The sequence below is a fragment of the Leptonychotes weddellii genome, chromosome 6, assembly GCF_054177405.1.
Source record: "Leptonychotes weddellii isolate Sample4059 chromosome 6, ASM5417740v2, whole genome shotgun sequence".
Classification (NCBI taxonomy): Eukaryota; Metazoa; Chordata; class Mammalia; order Carnivora; family Phocidae; genus Leptonychotes; species Leptonychotes weddellii.
In genome coordinates, this window is record NC_138374.1 from 90,487,486 (window position 1) to 90,509,465 (window position 21,980).

The 21,980-nt window shown below is 36.5% G+C and overlaps 1 protein-coding gene across 1 annotated transcript; it reads right to left on the reverse strand.

Annotated features, from left to right (window-relative positions):
- Positions 1–1,557: 1,557 nt before the first annotated feature.
- TNFSF18 (TNF superfamily member 18) lies at positions 1,558–12,667 on the reverse strand. Its single transcript, XM_031029819.2, has 3 exons — positions 12,473–12,667; positions 6,468–6,498; positions 1,558–4,047 (listed from the first exon to the last, which is right to left on the reverse strand). The coding sequence occupies exons 1-3, from the start codon at positions 12,629–12,631 to the stop codon at positions 3,701–3,703; spliced, it is 537 nt and encodes a 178-aa protein (XP_030885679.1). The 5' UTR covers positions 12,632–12,667; the 3' UTR covers positions 1,558–3,700.
- Between the last annotated feature and the right edge of the window lie 9,313 nt (positions 12,668–21,980).

Sequence of the window (21,980 nt, forward strand, 5' to 3'; positions counted from 1 at the left end):
TGTGTGTTAAAACAATTTTTTTTTTGGATGAAACAACTCTATTTCCTTCATGCTTCTCTAATTTTCCTTGATTTTCAAGAAATTAAAAGCAATGTTTTATGTTCATTTGTAACAATGTTCTTAAGCCTAACTTTTCTGAATGATAATTTTCCTCTCTTTCTGCCTTTGTATTAAGCTCTTATTTTATTTCTCCTGTGATGAGAGTTTGGAGGTTTTTGTATTTCTGCATATTATCATACATCTCTCTCATCCTTTCTTGACATCTAAGAGTATAACTGGATGTTAAAGTGGAATTCTACCTGATTCAATTTCAACTCAGGCATAATACAACTGAACTAAGATATCAAAGTGAGAGTAAGACAGTTGACCCCACCAATATGCAGAATTTACAAAAGGAATGAAGGTAAGCCCCCTTTTTCTAATAGTCTTTGACACATTAGCTGGATCAAGGACATAAAGTGAGGGCAGAGTGGTAAGAAGGAGAGTTTGTGATAACATTTATAAAGAAAAAGCTGTGGCCATGTTGTGAGTCCTCACCCACTCCGTTTACAGGAGGAATGGGGAGCAATGAAACTTTCTAACCTTAAGCTTGGTAGGAGGGCTTCAAGGGAACCCCTAAAAGAGCTTTGAAGTATATTTCTTGCAATTGGGAGATACAGAGAACTACTGCCTGACTCCCACCACAGAAAGCAAAAGTTGACAGTGAGCTAGAGTTTGACCTCACCCAGCAAATCTGTTGGGAAGAGAAAGGCCAACTCCTGGTAGTAGAAATGGGAGAATCTTGCTACAATCATACTCTCTGAGTTTGTAGGTGCAAAGCATGTGTACAGGTTTCTTGTGGATAGATGTGGGACTCGCAGGAGTGTCATGGCCAATAGAGTGACTTTGCTAGGGTCACTAGTGACCCCAAAATAGACATGTATCCTATCAGATCAAGAAAAGTGTATGTCCTGAGGTATCCTTTATAATTTCTACCTGAAGGTAATCCTCAGACTCCTCATAGCTGATCAGGTTTTTGCTTCTCCTTCTTGCATAAAAAAATTTAAAAATATCCTCTCACCCCCACAAATGAAACTGCTTCTTTGAGATCAAACACAAAAAGACAGGAATTTCATCTCCAAAATGAACATATATGCTTCATTTAAGGAGTTAGTTTACCCCATCAGATGCTCAAAACTGCATTGCTTTTCAATTAAACGCCATCTTCAGAAGCAGAGACTTAACCCACAGTGATATTCCACACTCTAGGTAAGTTTTGATGGGTAAAATGAAAGGTAAAAAAAACAATTATTATAAGAGGGTTTGGTGACGGCTTTGTTGGTGAGGACGTCTGAGGTGGAGTTGAGGGGGTGGGTGGAAGTCAGAATGTGAAACTGTCTGACTAACTCATCAAAAATTGGGACAGCTTATAACAAAAAGCTAATTGCATCCAGCTCTCAGTTTTGCCTAATGCTAGCCAAGCAAGTGTTTCATGTGGGCAAGGATTTCTCTGATGTCCCTTCAAGTTCTCAACATCACTGACTCTAAACTGATAACTCACAGATAAGTCAGCTACAGTCCACTTACCAATATACATTTATTATAGGTTTCAACTATTTGAGACAAAAAGGAAACAGAGTATACATGAAAACAAAGGTTGAAATTATAACACCAGGAAAATTCAAAGGTCATCTGTTGGTAACCCTCACTCTGGCTGCAGCTGCTGAGATCACTCTTGCCCTGAGAAATCATTGCCATGTGGGACTTTTGCTGGGAATATGACAATTTTCCTCTCTCCCTTGCCTGCCTCGATTGTCCCAGGAATGAGGCAGGAGCAGAGAGGAGTCATTAAGAAGGAGAGTTTTACAAACAGTGGTGTGCTGGTGAACAGGCTCTCCAAAAGGAAAATCCCTAATTTGTAGTGTTGCCAGTTCCCATGTTATAAATAGTCCCACCATGGCCAATTTCAAGGATGACTGTAATTAATAACCAGATTGCAAAATTTTAAAAATTTAACAATCAGCTGTCATGAGCTTAGTGCTAGCTCACTCCAGCACTCCAGCACACTGCTGCTTATAACTCAACAATAATCAATAACAAGTTTCTATAAATATATGTGATATAACTTTAATTTCCTGAGAAGATATGCAAACGCAAGAGAAGCAAGGTATCTAGGTCTTTGGCCAGTACAGCTACTCAGCAGATGTTTTTTAAAAAAGACTAAGAAACATCTTGGCCTCAGGCTTACTCTGTTCCCCAGCAATTTTTGTCCCATACAATACAAATATTTTTAATTAACATAGTATAACTTTTTACAAATATCCATAAATATTTTAAATTGGGTTATCACGTAATCATATTATATACCTTTCAACAAGAACCCCCAAACAGCTAATTAATTTAACAGAGTCTAAAAACTTTAGCAGCCTATCATTTAATTGAGTGCTATTCATTATTTTTAGAAGTTAACACGTTTGACCAAGACAGGCTCTTTAAAGTGAGGAAGGGGATTTGGTTGGAATAAGCCCTGAGCAACACCCTTGTGCTCCCTGCTTCAAGCAGGGAAAGGAAAAAGTAGTTTGCTAAGGAAGGAGAGTCGGTTGTAGCTTCAGTCTACCCACCTTGAGCTGAAAGGGAATGCATCTCCTGATAATTAAATCTGCTAAGCTCTATGGACTTAACATCATAGCTGAAATACTAACCCTAAAGCTGAGATAGTGTGATACACTGTGGAAGCCCACTGGCCCTATCAGTCATTAGTTCTATGGGTTGAGGCAAATCACCTATGTTCCAGATGCCTTCATATTTTCTTTGTTTAAATTGTGCCAAAAACACCTGCCCCATTCGCTTCATAGAGTTGCCCTGTGATATATGAAAGCACTTTGCAAACTGTGGACAGCCAGCTAAAAATATGAAATTATTACATGACATAATACAGTACTGATGATACCAATTTCTAGGGTTTAATTTTATGATTACTAATGATTACTTTCTTTACTACTGACAATATTTAGACACACATCAACAACTTCTCATGAGCCCAGTGTCAACGTTCAGAATGAGTCCTTTGACCAAATGGTTTTATAAAGCATTCTGCATCCTGAATGTGATGAAATCAAGGGAATTTCCCAAGTAAAGTGCATTCCATTCTATGCCATCTGTGCCTCTGCCCCAATAATTCTGAGTATTCTCTGTGTTCTTAACATCATCACATCTAAAGTGGGGTGTTGTTGGCATATCTGTGGCCACCCTCCCAGTCTGGCTACCTTTAATAGGAGGGCCTCAAAAGACAGGAGTATGGGAAGAATAAAGTGAAGCAGCCCAGGAATATGAGAACAAGGCCAGGCCACCACCCTGAATCGTTTTTTGCATACCAGGTAAGGCTCCCAGGGCAATAAGACAATTTTTCCCCATCCAAGGATTCAAGAACTAGACACAGACTCTTTGAGAAGCTTCTGTCCTTGAGCCACCCACAGTCACTTATCATGGATTAGTAAAGCATCTTTGCTGACCCAATGTCAGAGGTAATCAAATGTCTCTGGCCTGTCCTCTGAGTCTCTTTCGGATAAGCTTGAGAGATGAAAACTCACATGCAGAGGAGTTCTGTATGTGTTGATTTGTGTACTCAGACAAACTGTGGGTGTTGAAAATCTGCCTCCTCCAACACACTCACCAGCATTTCTGCATGTGCTAAAGATGATAAGGAGGCCAAATTGAGTCTCTAGGAGTTATATTGGGGATTTGCTAGCAATAAGATCCCCCAGTATGTATTATTTTTTAGAACCTGATGTTCAGAGTTGTATATCAACTCTAGTATATCTCCAGCATGCAATTCATAAGTCCCTCCTACATTTTGAATTGTAGAGTTCTTTGTTAGCGCTTGTATGATGTCTTCATTTTTACGTAGCCGCACCTCAAAAGGAGCTGGTTCCTTGTAGGTTGTATTGGGAGCCACTTGGCCATAAATTAGGTACAAGCCATTCTGAAGTATCTCCAGTTTCTCGTCAGCTGTCTTATTCACACAAGGAAGCTTGGGACATGTCATTTGCCATTTTAAAGGGAATGGTCCTGTAAGGAATTTACAAAAGAGAAAAAAAAAAGAAAGCATAGTTATTTATTTAATTCCCTTCCTGATTATAGTTGTTTCCCACTTACAAGTTGTTTCTTTACCTAGTCTGTATTAGTTCTCTCCAAAAACAATTTTAATATTTTAAGTATCTATTCCTTGTTTTAGAGAAATTACAAATCCTAAGTGCATCTCTTGCCTGGGGAGCTCTAAAGAAATGGATTTGGAATAGAAAAATGGGTTAAGTTTTAGGTGGCATTGCATCTCTTGTCAATCAATATTTGTGAAAGGAACTAAAGGAGGAAGGGAGAGAGGAATCACACACTAGGATTGTGATAACCAAAGTTGGCAGTCCAGGATGCATATTCATGCTTTTCTATGTAAATACTGTTTACTGTGTATCATTTTATCACTGAGACCTTCCTCATCAGTCTACATAAAATAGTGCTCTCCTGACTCTCTCTCCCTTTATCCTGCTTTAGTTTTTTTCATAGAAGGTGTGTCACCATCTAGCATATTATAAATTAAGTTGCTCATTACTCACTTGAATATAACATCTTTCAGGACAAGTGTTTCTCTATTTTGTTCATTGCTATATCTTCAGCACCTAAAAGAGTTCCTGGAACCTAGTGTGTGCTCAGTAAATATTTATTGATTGAATGATACATCCCTGTTCCTGAATTAGGTGCATTATGTTTAAATTATGGCTCTTCTCTTTAGTTTTTAGGTATATACCCAAGATCTACTTGGGATATCCTGGTAAATTCATGAGTTTATAAATGGAAGTTATTTAAATTTTTAAATATAAAAATTTAAATTTTTAAATGCTTAAATATAAGTATCCCTAGTTTAAAACTGTCACAGGGGATGGAGAAAGAGTTAAGACTTGGTCACTTATTTTCATAGAAATATGTGGAATTTACATATTTTCCTAATGTTAATTGCTTTTGCATAGTGTGTGATTTCAGAGCCCCAGGGAGTGTCTTGATCATTCAAAAATACTTATTTGGTCTGTTCTCTAATTCTCTGTAATTTTTTTATGAGGGCAAAGCCTTTATCTCATAATTAGAAAGAAACCTTGATAAAAAAAGCAACCCAGAAGAGATCACATGTTGACTTAAATTGTTATTTATATATAAATGATTGATTATAAGGCTGTGAGGCTAGATTCTGAGGAAGGATGGAGAGATCATTAGAGCAAGAAGCAAAGTCTCTCTGTATCTCCAGTGAGCCCAAAGCCCAGTAAATTTCTTCCTGCTTTACATGTGATACGTAATAGAAAATAGGCGAGTCACAGGAAAAAGTGTCACCGGTTCTCTTATTCTGTAATAGGAGCCACTTAGAGACTTGAGGCCACTTAGCAGCACTTGAGGTTCTCAACATTTTATCACCTCAAGAGGGAATTTCAAACATATCATGATTTCCACTCCATTTACTAGAAAAACAAAAACAAATTACAAAGGCAGAGACAAATAGTAAAAAGAGATTCCCTAATTCCCACAAGCCAGGGAAGCCCAGCATTTCAAACTGTATAGGAAAACAGGGATTGCAGTTAACTTTAGAAATGTTCTGCTCTCAGCTGAAAAATGTGTGTGTGTGGTCTGAAATATGTAAACAATCCAAATGTATTTATTTTCAATTTTGTATGTATTCTAAGAAATACCTTAAGTCTCGGTGAACCTGTAAACTTTAATGTGTTTTTTTTTTTTAAGATTTTTATTTATTTAACTGACAGAGAGAGAGAGAGAGACAGCAAAAGAGGGAACACAAGCAGGGGGAATGGGAGAGGGAGAAGCAGGCTTCCCGCCAAGCAGGGAGCCTGATGCAGGGCTCAATCCCAGTTCCCTGGACCATGACCGGAGTCGAAAGCAGTCTCTTAACCAACTGAGCCACCAAAGCACCCCTTTAATGTGTTTTCTTAGTAAATACCAGGTCACTCACTCTAAGGGAAAGTGGCTCAGAAGCTGAGAGGATGGGAGAGGCACAAAGGAAGTAGCCATTTCCCTGGCTTTCATTCCTTTTTTATATATTTGGAAACAAAAATGTCACCCTACACACACTCTACTGAGCACCAGCAATATAGGAACTTGAGAAGAACTTTGAGTTTGTCAGAGGGAAAGGTTGTAGAAATTTGAAACTTGCGCTTATTTAAACACAAAATTAAAGGTGGATTCCCAGATTTCAGGTTCCTGGCCCTGTAAAAGTGATGTGAATTCCTGCCCAGAGATGTGACCTTGAATGTAAGCTTCATTGAGGATGGACTTGTCTGTCTGGTTTACCTCTGAAGTCTCAGCTCCTAGACAACTGCTTGGCACATGATAAGCAGTTATAAATAATAGTTGAAAATGAATAAAAATGGGCTTCCTTCTTGCATCAAATACTAATAAAAGTAAAAAGGAGGTGTGCAAGACAGGTTACTCACCAAACTTAGCTATGCAGGGCTCACTGGCAGTCTGTAGGGGAAGAAAAAGAGGAATTGGTCAGGAGGATGACAGTGTCACAGCCTTCCTGATTGGTTTATTTAGAGCTTCAGATCCTGAAGCAAACTTCTATTCCTTAGCCATATTAAAAAATCCTTCCCTCTAAATTGTCTTTCCTGTTTCAGCTTTCCTTTGTAGATGGCCTGGCTCTTTCCTTTCCCTTTCATTACCTAACCACCTTTTTTGGTCTTCTAGGCAAAAGTTAAGGTCTCATTCCATCCATCTGACTTCTACCGATAGGACAACTATTTGATCTTGGACTCTTCTCCTCTTGGGCTATAGAAATTATCTATAAACAGTAGTCTCCACACCCCAGTCACTACACAAGGTGATCCATGGCATATGAAAAGAAAATAATAGAATTTCTAGTTAAGTTTATTTTTATTTTTAATAATATTAAACTATAGAAATATTCACAATACAGACTGGTAAAGCCACCCTCATTTAATATTCAGACAATCACAGTTTACAGTAACTGAGATACCATGGGGAGACTAGTTTCAAACTTGCAACATCCCACAGTTTACTTGCTACAAGAAGCCATCAGTGTGGTTAATTCTATAAATACTGGTATTTAAATGCTAAAGGCTTTAAAATACTTAGTACTAAAATAAGGTATAACCACCAAAAAAATTTTTGTACCATGTAAAGTTTATTGGTTTCCTTGAGGCAAAGGGCTTAAGAGACTGTTTGAACTTAAAGATATTGCACATTTTTCTTTTATGGGATTTCTTTGGCTGCCATGATAGGAATAAGGCAAAGAGAAGCCAGTGCAAAAACAGTGAGACCAGCCAAAAGATCACTATAATCATCCAGGCAAGAAAGCATGGTGCCTCTGACCAAGGTTCTGGCTATCCTGATGTGGATATGGGATGAGAAAATAAGAAGACAAAAGATGACTCCAAGATGTTGGGCATCAGTAATTGGAAAGATAAAATTGTTAATCACTGAAATGAGCAAGATTTAAGAGGAGTAAATTGAGAGGAAAGAATCATGAGTTCACTTTTGTACATATCAAGTTTATGATTGATACTTATTACATATCCAGGTAGACTCGAGTTTCAGGCAGGCAGTTGGACATATGAGGATGGACTTTAAGGAGTTCTGATGATGTGACATTTTAAGACATGAGATTGTGTGAGATTGTCAAGGCAGTGAGTATCGATAGAGAGGAGCGTTTGGAACACTGCACTATTTGGAGGCCAGGGAATGAGGAAGAAACACCAAAGGAGACTAAGAAAGAAAGGCCAGTGAGTCAGAAGGGAAACCTAAAGAGTGTGATGTTGGAAATGAAGAGGTGAAAGTATTTCAGGGAGATGTGATCAGCTGTATTAAATGCTGCTGATGGATCAAGTGAGAAGAGGACAGGGAATTAACTGATGGATTCGACAACATGGTAGTCATTGGGTTTTTTGGCAAAAGTAGTTTCTGTGATGTGGTGAGGACAGAAGCTTCATTAGAATGGATTCAAGGCTAAGTGAGAAAAGAAAAATTGGGGGAATTTTCCTGTAAGGGAAAATGGAAAAATTAAGTGGAGCCTGGAGGGGGATGGGAGGTCAAAGAAATGTTTTGATTTTGTTGTTTTTCTTAGTCTTTGGTTTTCTTTTAACATCAGAGAACTGACAACATGGTTACCTGTTGCCATTTGATGGGAATGTTCCAGTAAAGGGGAATAGAATGTAAGAGCTAGGAGATAATTGTTGGAGCAATCAGTGTCCTTGAGTAAGTAAGAGGGGACAGAATCTGGGTCACAGGTGGCCTTAGATAGGTACATGAACAATTCATGCACAGTGACAAGAGGGAAACAGTCTATGTGAACAAAATTGCAGGTAAGTGGTAGATATGATAGGGAGCTTTGGAACTTCGTTCCTGCCTACTTCTGTTTTCTCATAGAACTTAGAGGCAAGGTTTTCAAGTGAGAAAGAGAATGAGGAAAAGATAATGCATATTTAAACAGAAGTCAAAGGAATAAAATAGTCTAGTAGAGGAGAGGGGAGAAATACAGGTTATGACAGTGAAAATCATGAATCAAAGTAAGTTAACTTATAACCTTCAAGTTATTGTATCACAAAGTGTTAGACTAAGGTTAAGAAAATAAAAGAAACACATTTATCAAATTACTAAAATATTATTTTGGTTATATTAGAAATGCTTATATTAACATGTAAAATATAATATTTTGGTAAAAGCAAAACAGTTTTGCACTGTGAATAAACTATATGAAGCATGTCATTCAGTTCATCATTCGAAGTTTCCATTTTGTGTATCTTTTTATTATACATAATATTAGCCCTTATATCTAACATAATAAATTAGCATATATGGTGGGATTGTACTCAAAAATATTTTGTTAATAAGGAGGTACAATCAGAAAGTTTGGATTCCTATAATTGTTTTTGCTCTTGTAATTATTTCATCCTCCTTTTGGGGTTTCTTAGAAGAAATGCTGACATTCAATTTAGTTTGATCCATGATAGGCATGTGATAGATTCCCTTATCTTTAATTTTCTCATTTATAAAATGGGAGACATAATAGCACCTAACTCACTGAGGGTGTTTATGGGTTTAAATGTCATAATTGTTAAGAAGGGCTTTGCCCAGACAGATCTGGTTCTGCTCATTAAATATTAGCTGTTTTGATAATGATGCTGATTATAATGAACTGAACAAAACATTAATCACCTATATTCCCAACTAGCACTGTAAGCAAGAGAAACATACAATTTATAGTCCTTGCCTCTTAGGCAGTTTATAATCTTTCTAGAAAGACATGCTTACACACATGAGGCAATTGGGTAACAATCTAAATATAAATGAGTGCCAAAATATGTGGCACAGATAACATCTGTGGTGTCTACTATCATGCATAGAGTGTGTGGAGAAACCTAACGCCACAGACAAATTAATTGCCAGAGACAGAAATCCTGGATATTGTACTTGGGCTGTTTTAATGTCTACTTAGAACTACAGAACCACCACTGACATTTTCTATTGCCACAAATGAAAATCTGTCTAATCGAAAAAATCATCTATTTGGCAGCAAGGTATAGTCTTTAGCTGAGGAAATGAAATAGATGAGCAAGGAATATCCGTTTTGTTAAAAGTCTTTTTAAATTTATCCTCATTATAATGTCAATAATAATGATGCAAATATTAATCACTACAATCTATTCAGAGCCTGCTCTGGGTCAGGCACTGGACTGTCTCATTAATCCAGGTCAATGGGATAAGAACTAGCATGCTCATTTGCAGATGAGGAAGTGCTCCTGAGAGGGATTAAGTAACTAGCCCAATGTCATGCAGCTGATAAAAGGCTATGCTGAGGTCCAAACAGTCTGTCTGATTCAAAAGTCTCACCCTTACTACTCTGTGGGGGCAGTTTCTGTTTATAATTCTGCTGATCTTTGGAAGGAGTAAATATCCATTTATAAAGAAGCATATGGGACTTTCCATTTAGTTTAATTCATTTTTGCTTAGAAGGAGCAATTGCTCTTGTAACCCCGTTATAATTTAAGCCCAGATTTAAATGCTTGGGTTCAAATGGCCAAAACAATAATTCTTTCTCCAAACCAACCCTACTCAGATCATCATTTGGAAATAGACTCTATTCTGCTTTTAAGTACAAGCACATCTTCCCCTTTTGGAAGGGCATCCTTCATTTCACTGAAGCAGGGGACTCTTCTGAACATTTGTTTTTGTTTTTTTGGTTTTTTTTAGAGAGATAATTTCTGTGAGGTTAATTTCACTGAGGAGTAGACCGAATTCCTTGGGTTCATAGCCAATCCTTTCAGTTGAACCTCTTTTGAAAGATGGGGGGGGAGGGGGCACCAAAAAAAAAAGTGTTCTCCCAAGGAAATTTCTGTTGGTTTAGAAGGAGCCAATCTTCCTGTCTAACGCTTTTTTGAATTAGTGCCTAGAGAAGTTGGAAAGTGGGATTTTGTATATAAAAACTAGAGTGGAGACAAAACAAAAACAAAACAAAACAAAAACCCTCCAAGTTTCATGGGTATTGTGAGAAGGTGGAAGCGGCCACCTCATAATGACTCACCATCCGCTAGCCACACAGCCCTCCTTTCCTAAGATACTTATTTGTGGCCAATAAGGAAAGGGAAGAGCAGGCAAGTGGAAAGTGAGTTAATGTTGCATTGCGTCAGCCAGGCCATTGGCTTTTCCTATAGGAAACAAGCCTTTATGACATCCAATCAGGACAATATCCTGAAAACCTTTAAAATTTCCCCAAATTTGAAATAAACTCTGGGCTATTTTTTTAGAGGCAGAACCTTTCATTGAGAAGATGCATGTTGTCTAGGAGAGAGAATCAGAGCTCAAATACGTGGGATTGGTCGAGTTCAGTTCTGGCAAGAGATATCCTAGGTGCCTCTGGCATTATTAGACTTCCTCTTTCCCTTTGCAAGAGCCACTGTGTTCTGTTGAGAAGGACATTTCCAGCCTCTTCTATGCATTGGTTCCCCAGTCATATGTAGGAATGGATAACACCTATAACATATCTTACATTCTTCGGGGAAATCTGGCTAAAACTTGAGGTGACTTTAGAGGGATAAATTCTTCCAAAGTTAAGCTATTGCTATTCTCACCCTTTCCTTTCTTCACAAATCGAAACACTCAGAATTCCTAACAATTCTTTTCTTTCTGCTCAAAGCTTCACTGCTCCAGAAAGTTCAGACTTCTGCTTGATATATTCCTGGAGAGAGTTGGGGTGTGATTAGAAAAGTCTCTGTTGCATATCCTTGTGTACAGTTAGGGAATATAGATTAATGGTTTAGTGTGTAGAGATGTGGCCAAAGCTACACTTCCCCTAACTAAATTAATACCAGCAATTACCATGTACTTCCTCCTGCATCTTTTCTCAATGGCTTTTAAATATCTTAAGTAGTAGAAAATATTTTTGGAGCTTTCACTGGCCAATCCCCTTAGAAAAATATTTCCGCAGGTGCTACTTTTATATTATAGTCCTTTCTTAGATAAGCATATACTACTTTATTCTCTCCAAGGCTTGGAATCTTCAAATGTACCCCAAAATAGGTTCAATCCTAAATTAAATAAAGCATTGTCATGTGGGTACATATAATACAGTCAGAAAAACTTCTAAAAAGAACCTCATATATTTCCATTTCCTTTACTAGACCCACAACTTGGATTGGAGCTCAATGGGAAATTCCTGATAAGCATCAGGGGCTTCCCAAATAGGAATGTGCTACCTCCTTCCTCCATGAAGCCTTCCTTGATCACTCTAGTCCAAAGTCCTTGTTCCCTATTTTGAATTCCTAAAGCATTTATGTTCTATACTACCCTTAGATAAATTATTAATCACTATATTTTATAGCTAGAAGGGGCACTGTAATGAACAAATCCATTCTCCTACCGCCATTTTTCAGATGAAGAATCTTTCTGAGAACCAGGAAGATTAAATGTCTTTCTTAAATTCATACAGCTAGGGAGACCTAGAACCAGAATCCAGATCTTACTCCTAGTTCAGTGCCATTTCCTTCCACAAAGATGCACTAACCACCTGTCACTTACCTTATTCTGACTTCCATTATCTTCTTATATCTTTTCCCTCAGTAAGACTATAGCTTGCATCCCATTCCTTGAAGGCAAGCATATGTTTTATACCTTTATTTCACCAAGAGGGTTTAACAGAGTTACAGAAAGGGAGAAAATATTCCAAGGCATCTATCAATTGACTGATTTAATTGATTCTATCTAACCCAGTTATGCTGCTAACATTTAGCATTTTCTAATACCTTTCATTTCAAAACATTTAGATAAGCCTCAAAAGCCATATGCCATGACAAAATTGAAATTCTTTTTGTATTATATGTACCCACATGTCTCTTCCAACTAGCTCTAACAATACTGAGTGACAATGATAATAACTAGACTTACAAAAGAAAAGCAGCAATTTTAGGTACTATTGTTTCCTTACCTTGAGTGGAAGAAAAGTAAGAATTAGTGTACTGAAGGAGCAAAGCAACAGCAAAGTAACTATTGTTGAGTAGAGGAACCATTGCTTCCAGGATGATCTGTGTGTCCCTTGAGGACTTGAATGGCTTAAAGGCATATCTTCCATGTGGCTCAAACTCATTCTCTGCAAGAATAAGAGCTCTGGAAAGCAGAAATTCACAAGTGATGGTCCAATGATGCAACTAGTCAGTTTTGTGGTATGGTAATTAGCAGTGGGTGTAATAGGCGGGGTTTTCCTTTTGATTCTGTGTTTTGGAAAATGATACTTTTGGGCTAAGTGATGACTCTCATTTGGCACAAGACCAAATGCACTGAAAGGAACAGAGGGCTAGAAGCCAACACAGACAGAGAGGATGAAAAAATCAACACAAGGAACGTTCAGAGGAAAAAAAGTTCCTTTCTGAAGCATGAGGTAGTACAGTACTGTGTAGCATTACAAATTATTTTCAGATAATAAAATTATAAGAAGAAATAAAGTTCAAGATCAAGCCCTATCATGCTGTAGATATCATGTATGTATAAGGCTGGGGTTGGGGAGCTAGGGAGGCTAGGCTGCATGGTTTGGAAAAAAAAGTTTCATCAATTTCTAGGGTATAAAATATGTTCATTCTGAAATAGTCTCTGGAAAACAGCTGCATTACTAGAATTTCATTTAAAAAAAATGTAAATACAACAGGATCAGTTTTCTCACACCTCATCATTTTTAAACCCTGAAAACTCCATGCTGGCATCAAATGAAGTTATCATACAAAAGGATGTTTTCCTACACTCGCACATGATGTGAGCTTATACTCTACTCCAAAATACTTGAGTTTCTTCCTGGCACCAAAAATCTTGGTTTACTACAAAACTGAGGAAGTCCCTGGTTCTATGTACCTCAGTCTTTCCATCTGTTAAATGGAATACCTACCTTTTTTTTTTTACAAAATGCCAGCATCATGTACTAGAAAGAACATGGATTTTTAAATCAGTCAGACCTGAGAGGAGAGCCTGGCACTGTCCAGCTCTGACCTGGCCTTCAGCATGACACTTGACTTCTCTGTTTCCTTAATTTTAAAATTGAGAAAATTTCCACTTCATAAGGCTTGAGAATGAAATAAATACGAAAAATCTGGCTTATATGAGATGTTCCATAAGTGTTTATATCTTTTCCACCCTTCTTAGAGATACTATAAAAATGGAATCCATCATAAAATCCTAGAAAATAATGATTTAAAAGAAATATTTACAGCAGGGCATTATTCAGCTGAAATTCACTTAAATAAAAGGAGTTTAAATGAAAATATTTTGAAGAATTTTTTTTTAATCTGAGAGAATCAAAGATTTTTTTTAATTAGGGGGAAAAGGCTTAGAGATTTAAGATCCTCATTTATTGAAGAGGAAGCTAAAGATAATAGAGGTTGTATGGTGGGTCACACCATGAATCACTGGGTACAGGGGAGTGGGAACCTGAGCTCAGGGATACTACCCATCTTCTAACCTAACATCTTCTCTTATTATCACACTATTTGTAGCAATATTTCTCCCTGTGTTGTCACATTTTAACTTGGCCTTATTTTACCTTGATCAATAAACTGTCTCTGAAGAAGAGTGCAGAGTCAGTCAGGAATAATTTTTTGGTACAACAGTGTTTCTGGGACTCTGTACTAGATGTTGGGATGCAGAGATGAATAACAAACTGACCCTAGAAGAACCATACATTGTACCTAGAACCCCTGTACTCATATCATGTCTGTAATGCAAATGCACAAGCACAGAATTTAAAATTGATTTAAAAGATTTAGACTCCTGCTTCTTTGAACTACTCCCTCTCCTGTCTCTTTTCCAAATTTTAGATGGAAATGCCTCTGCTTACTCACTTCAGTAAACATTTATTCAAATGAGGAACTGTTCCAAATAAAATCCAGTTCCTCCTTCTACCCTTAACTAAGGCTGGGCTCTGCTATAACGTCATTAATTCTTTTAACTTTATGAAAGTATCTTAAGAAAGATAGCATGCTTATCTCAAGAAGAATACATTCCAGTGCTTCTTTTCATGAAACGGGATTCAGAAATGAAGGAACTTCAAGTTAGAACAAGTGATAGTAAGGAAGACTTTTGAAATTCTGGAGTAATGAGTCACCATTGGTTAGTTTTTGGTGTAAGCTGTAAGAATTGACATCTCAGATGTGACATCTTAGGATCTGACAAGAGCACCAAACTCAAGCTTTTGTATTTATGACCTGTTACTGGATCACATACTTAGAATGAGATTGTTTTCTTAAATTAAGTACAACTAGCAAAAGCATGTTGAACATTTACTATCAGCTTTCTACTGTGCTAAGAGCTTCAGGGATAAAAAAAAAAGTCACAGGTGTCAAGGAATTTGCCACACAACTAAATTAAAACCTTAAACAGATGCCCAAATGAATACTAAAGGACAGAGCCTCAGAGAACAGAAAGATCTAGATAAACTAAATTAGCTGAGAACACAGGTTAGAAATGGATTAAGAGGAGAAAGGAAGGAGCTCTTTCTTATGGGAGCAGTAAAACCTGAGGAATAAATATTCACAGGTATAAACATCAGCAAATGTTAGAAAACATTTTAAAAGCTTAATATGAACAAAGGCAAAATACCAAATTTTTTAATGGATCTAGTAGTTCTCATTCAAGAGGATGAGGAATTCAGGAAAACTAATAAAATGAGGAATTTGGGAAAACTAGTAAAAGAAAATCTTTCTACATTTTTGGATTTAAAGAAAAGCATGCAAGATATGCTTGATTAGGCTATTTTAACTATATTCATTGTTGTTTTGAATTTGGAATGAGTTAGATATATAGAAACTTGGCTCTAGTTCAGTTATTGCCCACATTATACTAACATGAATTGGGTACCTACTATGTGTCTTCTCTGTGCACAAATGATTATATTTGAACATTAAGCAACCCTGTATTGACATTCCATATTTAAAAATGATGAGACTGACATTTGAGAGGATAAATCACTAGCCCATACTGATAGAACAGGAATTGAATCCCCGTCTTTTGGACTCCAAACCTCTTATTTTTCTACCTCTATACACTGAAATATATGTGAAGTGGATGCTGTGTGGAAGAAACAGAGTGGGATGCATATTAAAATCTGTGAGAAAATATTAGATGGACATCAGATTCGTCCAAAATCCTGTATTGCTCAGGTATGCATGCCTTGCCACATTCCTTTTATACACTATTTACCATGACTTTATCCTTGGGATAGTGAATGGTGTAGCATACTGAGTCAGAAATATTCAATATATCAGAACTCGGAAATATTGCACAACTGATTTTGTTTACTCTAGATACCAGAGTATTCACTCTTGTGACAAATAAGGCCCATTTAGCTTGAAGTTACATAGATAGATAGATGATAGATGATTGATAGATGATGATGATGATAGATAGAGAGATGATAGATAGATGATAGATAGATAGATAGATAGATAGATGACAAATAGATGATAAATAGATGGTAGTTAGATAGATGATATAGATAGATGATAGATAATAGACATGATACAGAAATAGGGTCTTAAACTCAGAATTTTATAAAGGCAACAAGAGTATCTGTTAATATTAATAAGCATTTATTTAATAAAGAGAATTGTGTACAGCTAATTATACATAAATATATATATAACTATTCACACATGTGTATAATATACATATTTATACACATATTTATATGTTATATTACAATAAATTTTAAAAGATATACAGAGACTTCTTGTATCAATCTCCAGATCATTCTAAGGAACTAAAAACAACCCTAATCAGGATGGTCTAGGAAATAGTTGAAATTCAAATTATGTTTTCCTTGTTTCGCTATTTGCAGATGACATGATACTATACAGAAAAAATCCTAAAGACTCCACCAAAAACTACTGGGACTGATAAATGAATTCAGTAAAGTTACAGGATACAAAATCAATGTACAGAAATCTGTTGCATTCCTGAACACTAATAATGAAGCAGCAGAAAGTGAAATTAAGAAAACAATGCCATTTGCAACTGCATCAAAAACAATAAAATATCCAGGAATAAACTTAACCAAAGAGGTAAAAGACCTGCACTCTGAAAACTATAAAACACGGATGAAAGAAATTCAAGACGATGCAAAGAAATGGAAAGACATTCCATGCTCATGGGTTGGAAGAAAAAATATTGTTAAAATATCTACACTATACAAAGCAATCTATTACAGATTTAATCAAAATACCAACAGCATTTTCCACAGAACTAGACCAAACAACCCTAAAATTTTTATAGAACCACAAAAGACCCCAAATAGCCAAAACAATCTTGAAAAGGAAAACCAAAATTCTTCAAGTTATGTTTTTACAAGCTTAGTGATCAAAACATTATGGTATTGGCACAAAAATAGGCACATAGATAAATGGAACAGAATAGAAAACCCAGAAATAAACCCACAAATAAATGGTCAGCTAATCTTTTACAAAGGAGGAATGAATATACAATAGTAAAAAGTCTTTTCAACACATGGTGTTGGGAAAACTAGACAGCTACATGCAAAAGAATGAAACCAGACTACTTTCTTACACCATACACAAACTCAAAATGGATTAAAGACCTAAATGTGAGACTTGAGATGATAAAAATCTTAGAAGTAAGCACAGTCAATAATTTCTCTGACACTGGCAGTAGCAGCATTTTTCTAGATATGTCTCCTGAAGCAAGGGACATAAAAGTAAAAATAAACTATAGGGATTACATCAAAATAAAAAGCTCTGCACAGCAAAGTAAACAGTCAACAAAACTCAAAGACAATCTACTGAATGGGAGAAGATATTTGCAAATGACATATCCAATAAAAGGTTAGTATCCAAAATATATAAAGAACTTATAAAACTCAACACCCAAAAAATAAATAATCCAATTATTTTAAAGTTAAAATATTTTTAGTTGGATTATTAAATGGGCAGAAGATATGAACAGACATTTCTCCAAAGATGTGTAGATGGCCAAGAGACACATGAAAATGCTCAACATCACTGATCATCAGGTAGATGCAAATCAAAACTACAATGAGATATCACCCCACACCTGTCAGAATGACTAACATCAAAACACAAGAAACAAGTATTGGTGAGGATGTGGAGAAAAATGAATACTCATGCACTATAGGTGGGATTGCAAACTGGTATAACCACTGTGGAAATACTTGTCCATCTGGGTTCAAGTCCTTAACATTGCACTTGGTACATAGAAGATATTCAATAATGTTTTCTAAATGAACAAGGGCAACAGCATGTCCTTTTGTTGTATTTTGGAATCATTTTATTTAGAAAAGCCACAGACTTTCTTTATTGATTTAAGTTCCCAGTGCCAAAACCAACAAATCTAGCCATGAGCCAGAATATTTAAATTAAATCTTGTAATGCCAACGCTAAAAATGGAAAACCAGAAGATAAAGTGTCTCATAGATTTCTGTATGAACACATGTGACAGTTGGATGTTGAATGCAGTAAATGTGATGACCATTCTCCACTGGTGAAGCTGGTATGTAGTAGTTTGTCAAATGGGAAGACCAAGTAGAAAAATATAAAGGGAAAATGTCATATATGTCATCTTTGCCAGGGCTGCCCAAGGAAATCCAGAAGATCTGGGGAATGCTTAGTCTCAGGAATATTAAGGACCTCTTATTTCAATTAGGTTGATAGGTAGGTGAAAGTCATACCTCTTTGGTGACTTATGTGATACTGGGCAAGATATGATTTAACAGCAATGCCCATCCATTATGGCTTCTAAGGTGACATTTGATGGTTTTAAATAGGAAGTGATGTGCCATTTTACAAAATGGAAAATCTATTTTCAGTCCAGATTCCAAACAGGAAGTAATTCTTCAAATTTGTATTGTTTTTTGTTTGGTTTGATTTGGTTTTTATGGATGGTTAGGGAAAGAGACAAATATAGAAGGCCACTACAGAAAAAAGTGTGGAAATAGGATGAGAACTAAATACCTGACCTCATGCAAGGGAAGGGGAAGCTTTATAAAGGAGGCAATATCTAGGCTGAGATACACATCTGAAGAGAGGTTAATTAGATTTAAAAACCTCATAATATACCATTTCCCTAAGCTAATTAATTGCAGTTCAGTAAATGTGTTAATATATAATATGTATGTGTTATATATTGATAATTTTCAAAATAGCATAATATATTAATATGTATTACTTATGGTATAATGTATAAATATATATTTAATGTGTGTCCAAGCATGTGTGTGTGTTTGTGTATACATGTGTAGTCTTACAGCTTCTTGAGCACTTTACTTGGCAATGGAGAAATCATGAGAAATAAGGCAAGGTCTCTGATCTTAAGGAATCATTTGGTTGGTAATTGCTGATTTTTTATTTTTACATTTGTTCATTCCAAACTTGCATTGAAATATGTTTCAATTTCAAGATAAGTTTCACTTATCTTTTTTTATATGATTTAATGTAACTTTCCCAGAGCTACCAGTTAATTCAATTCAGGTGAGAATTGGCAAAGCATCTAGAGTTGTTCAGTCCAAGGTACTCGTCTATCCAGTTTGATGATTCTAGCCATGAATACAGTAGGATGTTCCACAGTAAAGAGGAAATCTCAGGCTGGTGTGCCAATGGAAAAAACACTGAATCACAGGCAACATTTTGGAATGTTGCTCAATGGAAAGGTGCCAGCCAAAGGTAGCAGGCAGTTTCCATTTGCTAAACAAAGAAAGAACAACCTTGAAGAGTTAGCTATGAATATTATACTAAGATAAGGCCCAAATTACTTCAGGGTTTTTATCACCCAACAAGCCTAAAGGAAATATTTTTGGCTGAAAATAAGAATATTCTTCTACTCACACGTACACAGCCTCTTACAACCTCTTCTGGTCCCTCATCCTGTGAATTCATAGATCATGTCAGGCACCAGCCTTTCTGATGGCAACATCACTGAGTGCTGATTTCACATGTAAACCATAAAAAAAGAAGACAGAAAATTATAAAGAGTGAAAACAAGGAAACAAATATATGTTAAAATCTAGGCACTGTGTTTAAAGTTTAAACTCTCACAGGCATTGTTAGATTTCTCTAATCTTCACAATAACATTACATAGGAACCCATGTTAGTCACATTCTACAGATGAGAACATTGAAGTTGAGAAATGTTTAACAATTTAACCAAAATCACAAAACTACAAATTCAAATCTAGATCTGTTTAACTCTAAAATCTATTCATTCTGTCTTGATGCATAAACAAGTACCTGAATTTGGCTTCGGTAGGAGAAGGATTTTAAAATGAGAAAACAATTTACAATGTTAAGGATCCTGAAATGCTTCACTTCTTTTATACTTTCTGTTTGTTGGTTGGTTGGTTGGTTTTTGTTTTTTAAGTAGGCTCCTTGCCCAGCATGGAGCCCAACATGGGACTTGAACTCACAACTCTGAGATCAAGACCTGAGCTGAGATCAAGAGTTGGAGGCTTAACTGACTGAGTCACCCAGGTGCCCCTGCTCCACTTCTGAATATGGTATCTACTAATATATCTTTTGAAGGGGAGGCTCTTAGTAAATAATAGTATCTTTTTTAAACAGACATATTTTTTGCTCTGTCTTCAATTTCATATTCTTTCTTTTATTCCTCCTCATCTCAAAATGACTCAGGTTTCCAAATGGAGTCAGATGTGAAATCAAATTTTAAATTAGGATAAAAATATTCATTGTGGTGGGAAATGTCAAAATGATTTCCAATCACATAATTTCCCCCATGGTGTTCAATTTCTTTTAGCAGAAAATGTCAACTGAAAAAAACAAAACAAAACAAAACTTTCTTCACATTCCAACACTGTATATATAGCATGCATCTATTTTTAATTTTATCCTTCATTTATCTTAAGAATGAGATAATAATAGTAAAATTTATGGGTAAACACAGTCAGAGGGAGTATTAATTAAAAGAGAAATTTAGAGCCAGTAGAGTTGTAGGAACCAAATGGAGGGGTTAGTTGTGGTAGTTTCAATGTAGAAGAAAATAGAGGTCCCAGAAGGTTCAAAGGGAAGACGGATGGTACAGTAACAGTGGCAAAGATGACAGATTATTTCAATAGCTGTTAGAGTCATTCATGAATGTGCTGAAATCACAAAGACTGGTGAGAGGATTCTACTGATAGTGCCAATATTGACAACAGTCACGGCAGCAATAGCAGCTAACATTTATTGATCACCTTCTATCTTTTAAGTAGGAGTTGAGTAGCCATTATAAGGATTAGACCATGCAGATTTGAAGTCATCCTATGGGTAAGACTATTTTAGGTTCAAGGTAGGAAATGTGTAAACATACCACCAGTTGTATTTCTATGAACACATAAAGCATGTGATTTGTCAGTGAGTGGATGGACAAGAAAATTAAATGGCATGGACTTCTGAAATAAATGAACCAAGGAAAGGAGAAATGGCTCTGGCTCCATCATTCCCCTTTTCCAAGTCCAGGCTGCAATTTGTCCACCTCAGTTTTGCATGGTGGCTTGGAGCTGGTGGACATGGGGAAGCCATACCTTCCCAGCTGGTATTGCTTTGCTATGTGATGAGATAGGAGAAGGAGCTTCAGGAAAGCACCCTGATAAGGTATAAAGAATCTAGCAAAGGGGTCAAACACTCCAGATTCTAGGAGTCCATAGCCTCTCATGGTTCATCTCTCCCTCCGATTTCCCCCCCTTCATTTTTCCCTTCTTTCTCCTAATGTCCTCCATGTTATTCCTTATGTTCCACAAATAAGTGAAACCATATGATAATTGACTTTCTCTGCTTGACTTATTTCACTTAGCATAATCTGAGGGTTTTAGAGGGGAGGGGTTGGGGGGAGGGGTTTAGCCCGGTGATGGGTATTAAGGATGGCACATACTGCATGGAGCACTGGGTGTTATACGAAAACAATGGATCGTGGATCACTACATCAAAAACTAATGATGTATTGTATGGTGACTAACATAACATAATAAAATAAAATTAAAAAAAAAATTCCAGATTCTGGGTCTGAAAACTCTAAAGTCCTATACAAGTATAAGATATTTAGGATGCTTTCCTGCCTTTGCAGTTGAATTCACAAGGCCACTTCATACTTCATCATTTATTTTATTTTATTCTCAGTTACAAAGAGTTTTCTGTGTTTCTCTATGGAATCCTCCCCTACATGCACATTCACATATACACATCACACATATTTTTTTTTCATTATGTTAAGTTAGCCACCATACAGTACATCATTAGTTTTTGATGCAGTGTTCAATAATTCATTAGTTGTGTATAACACCCAGTGCTCATCACAACACTTGCCCTCCTTAATACCCATCACCTGGCCATCCCCCTGCCCCCTCCCCTCTTAAACCCTGAGTTTCTTTCCCAGAGTCCATAGTCTTTCATGGTTTGTCTCCCTCTCTGATTCCCCACCCCTTCAGTTTTCCCTTC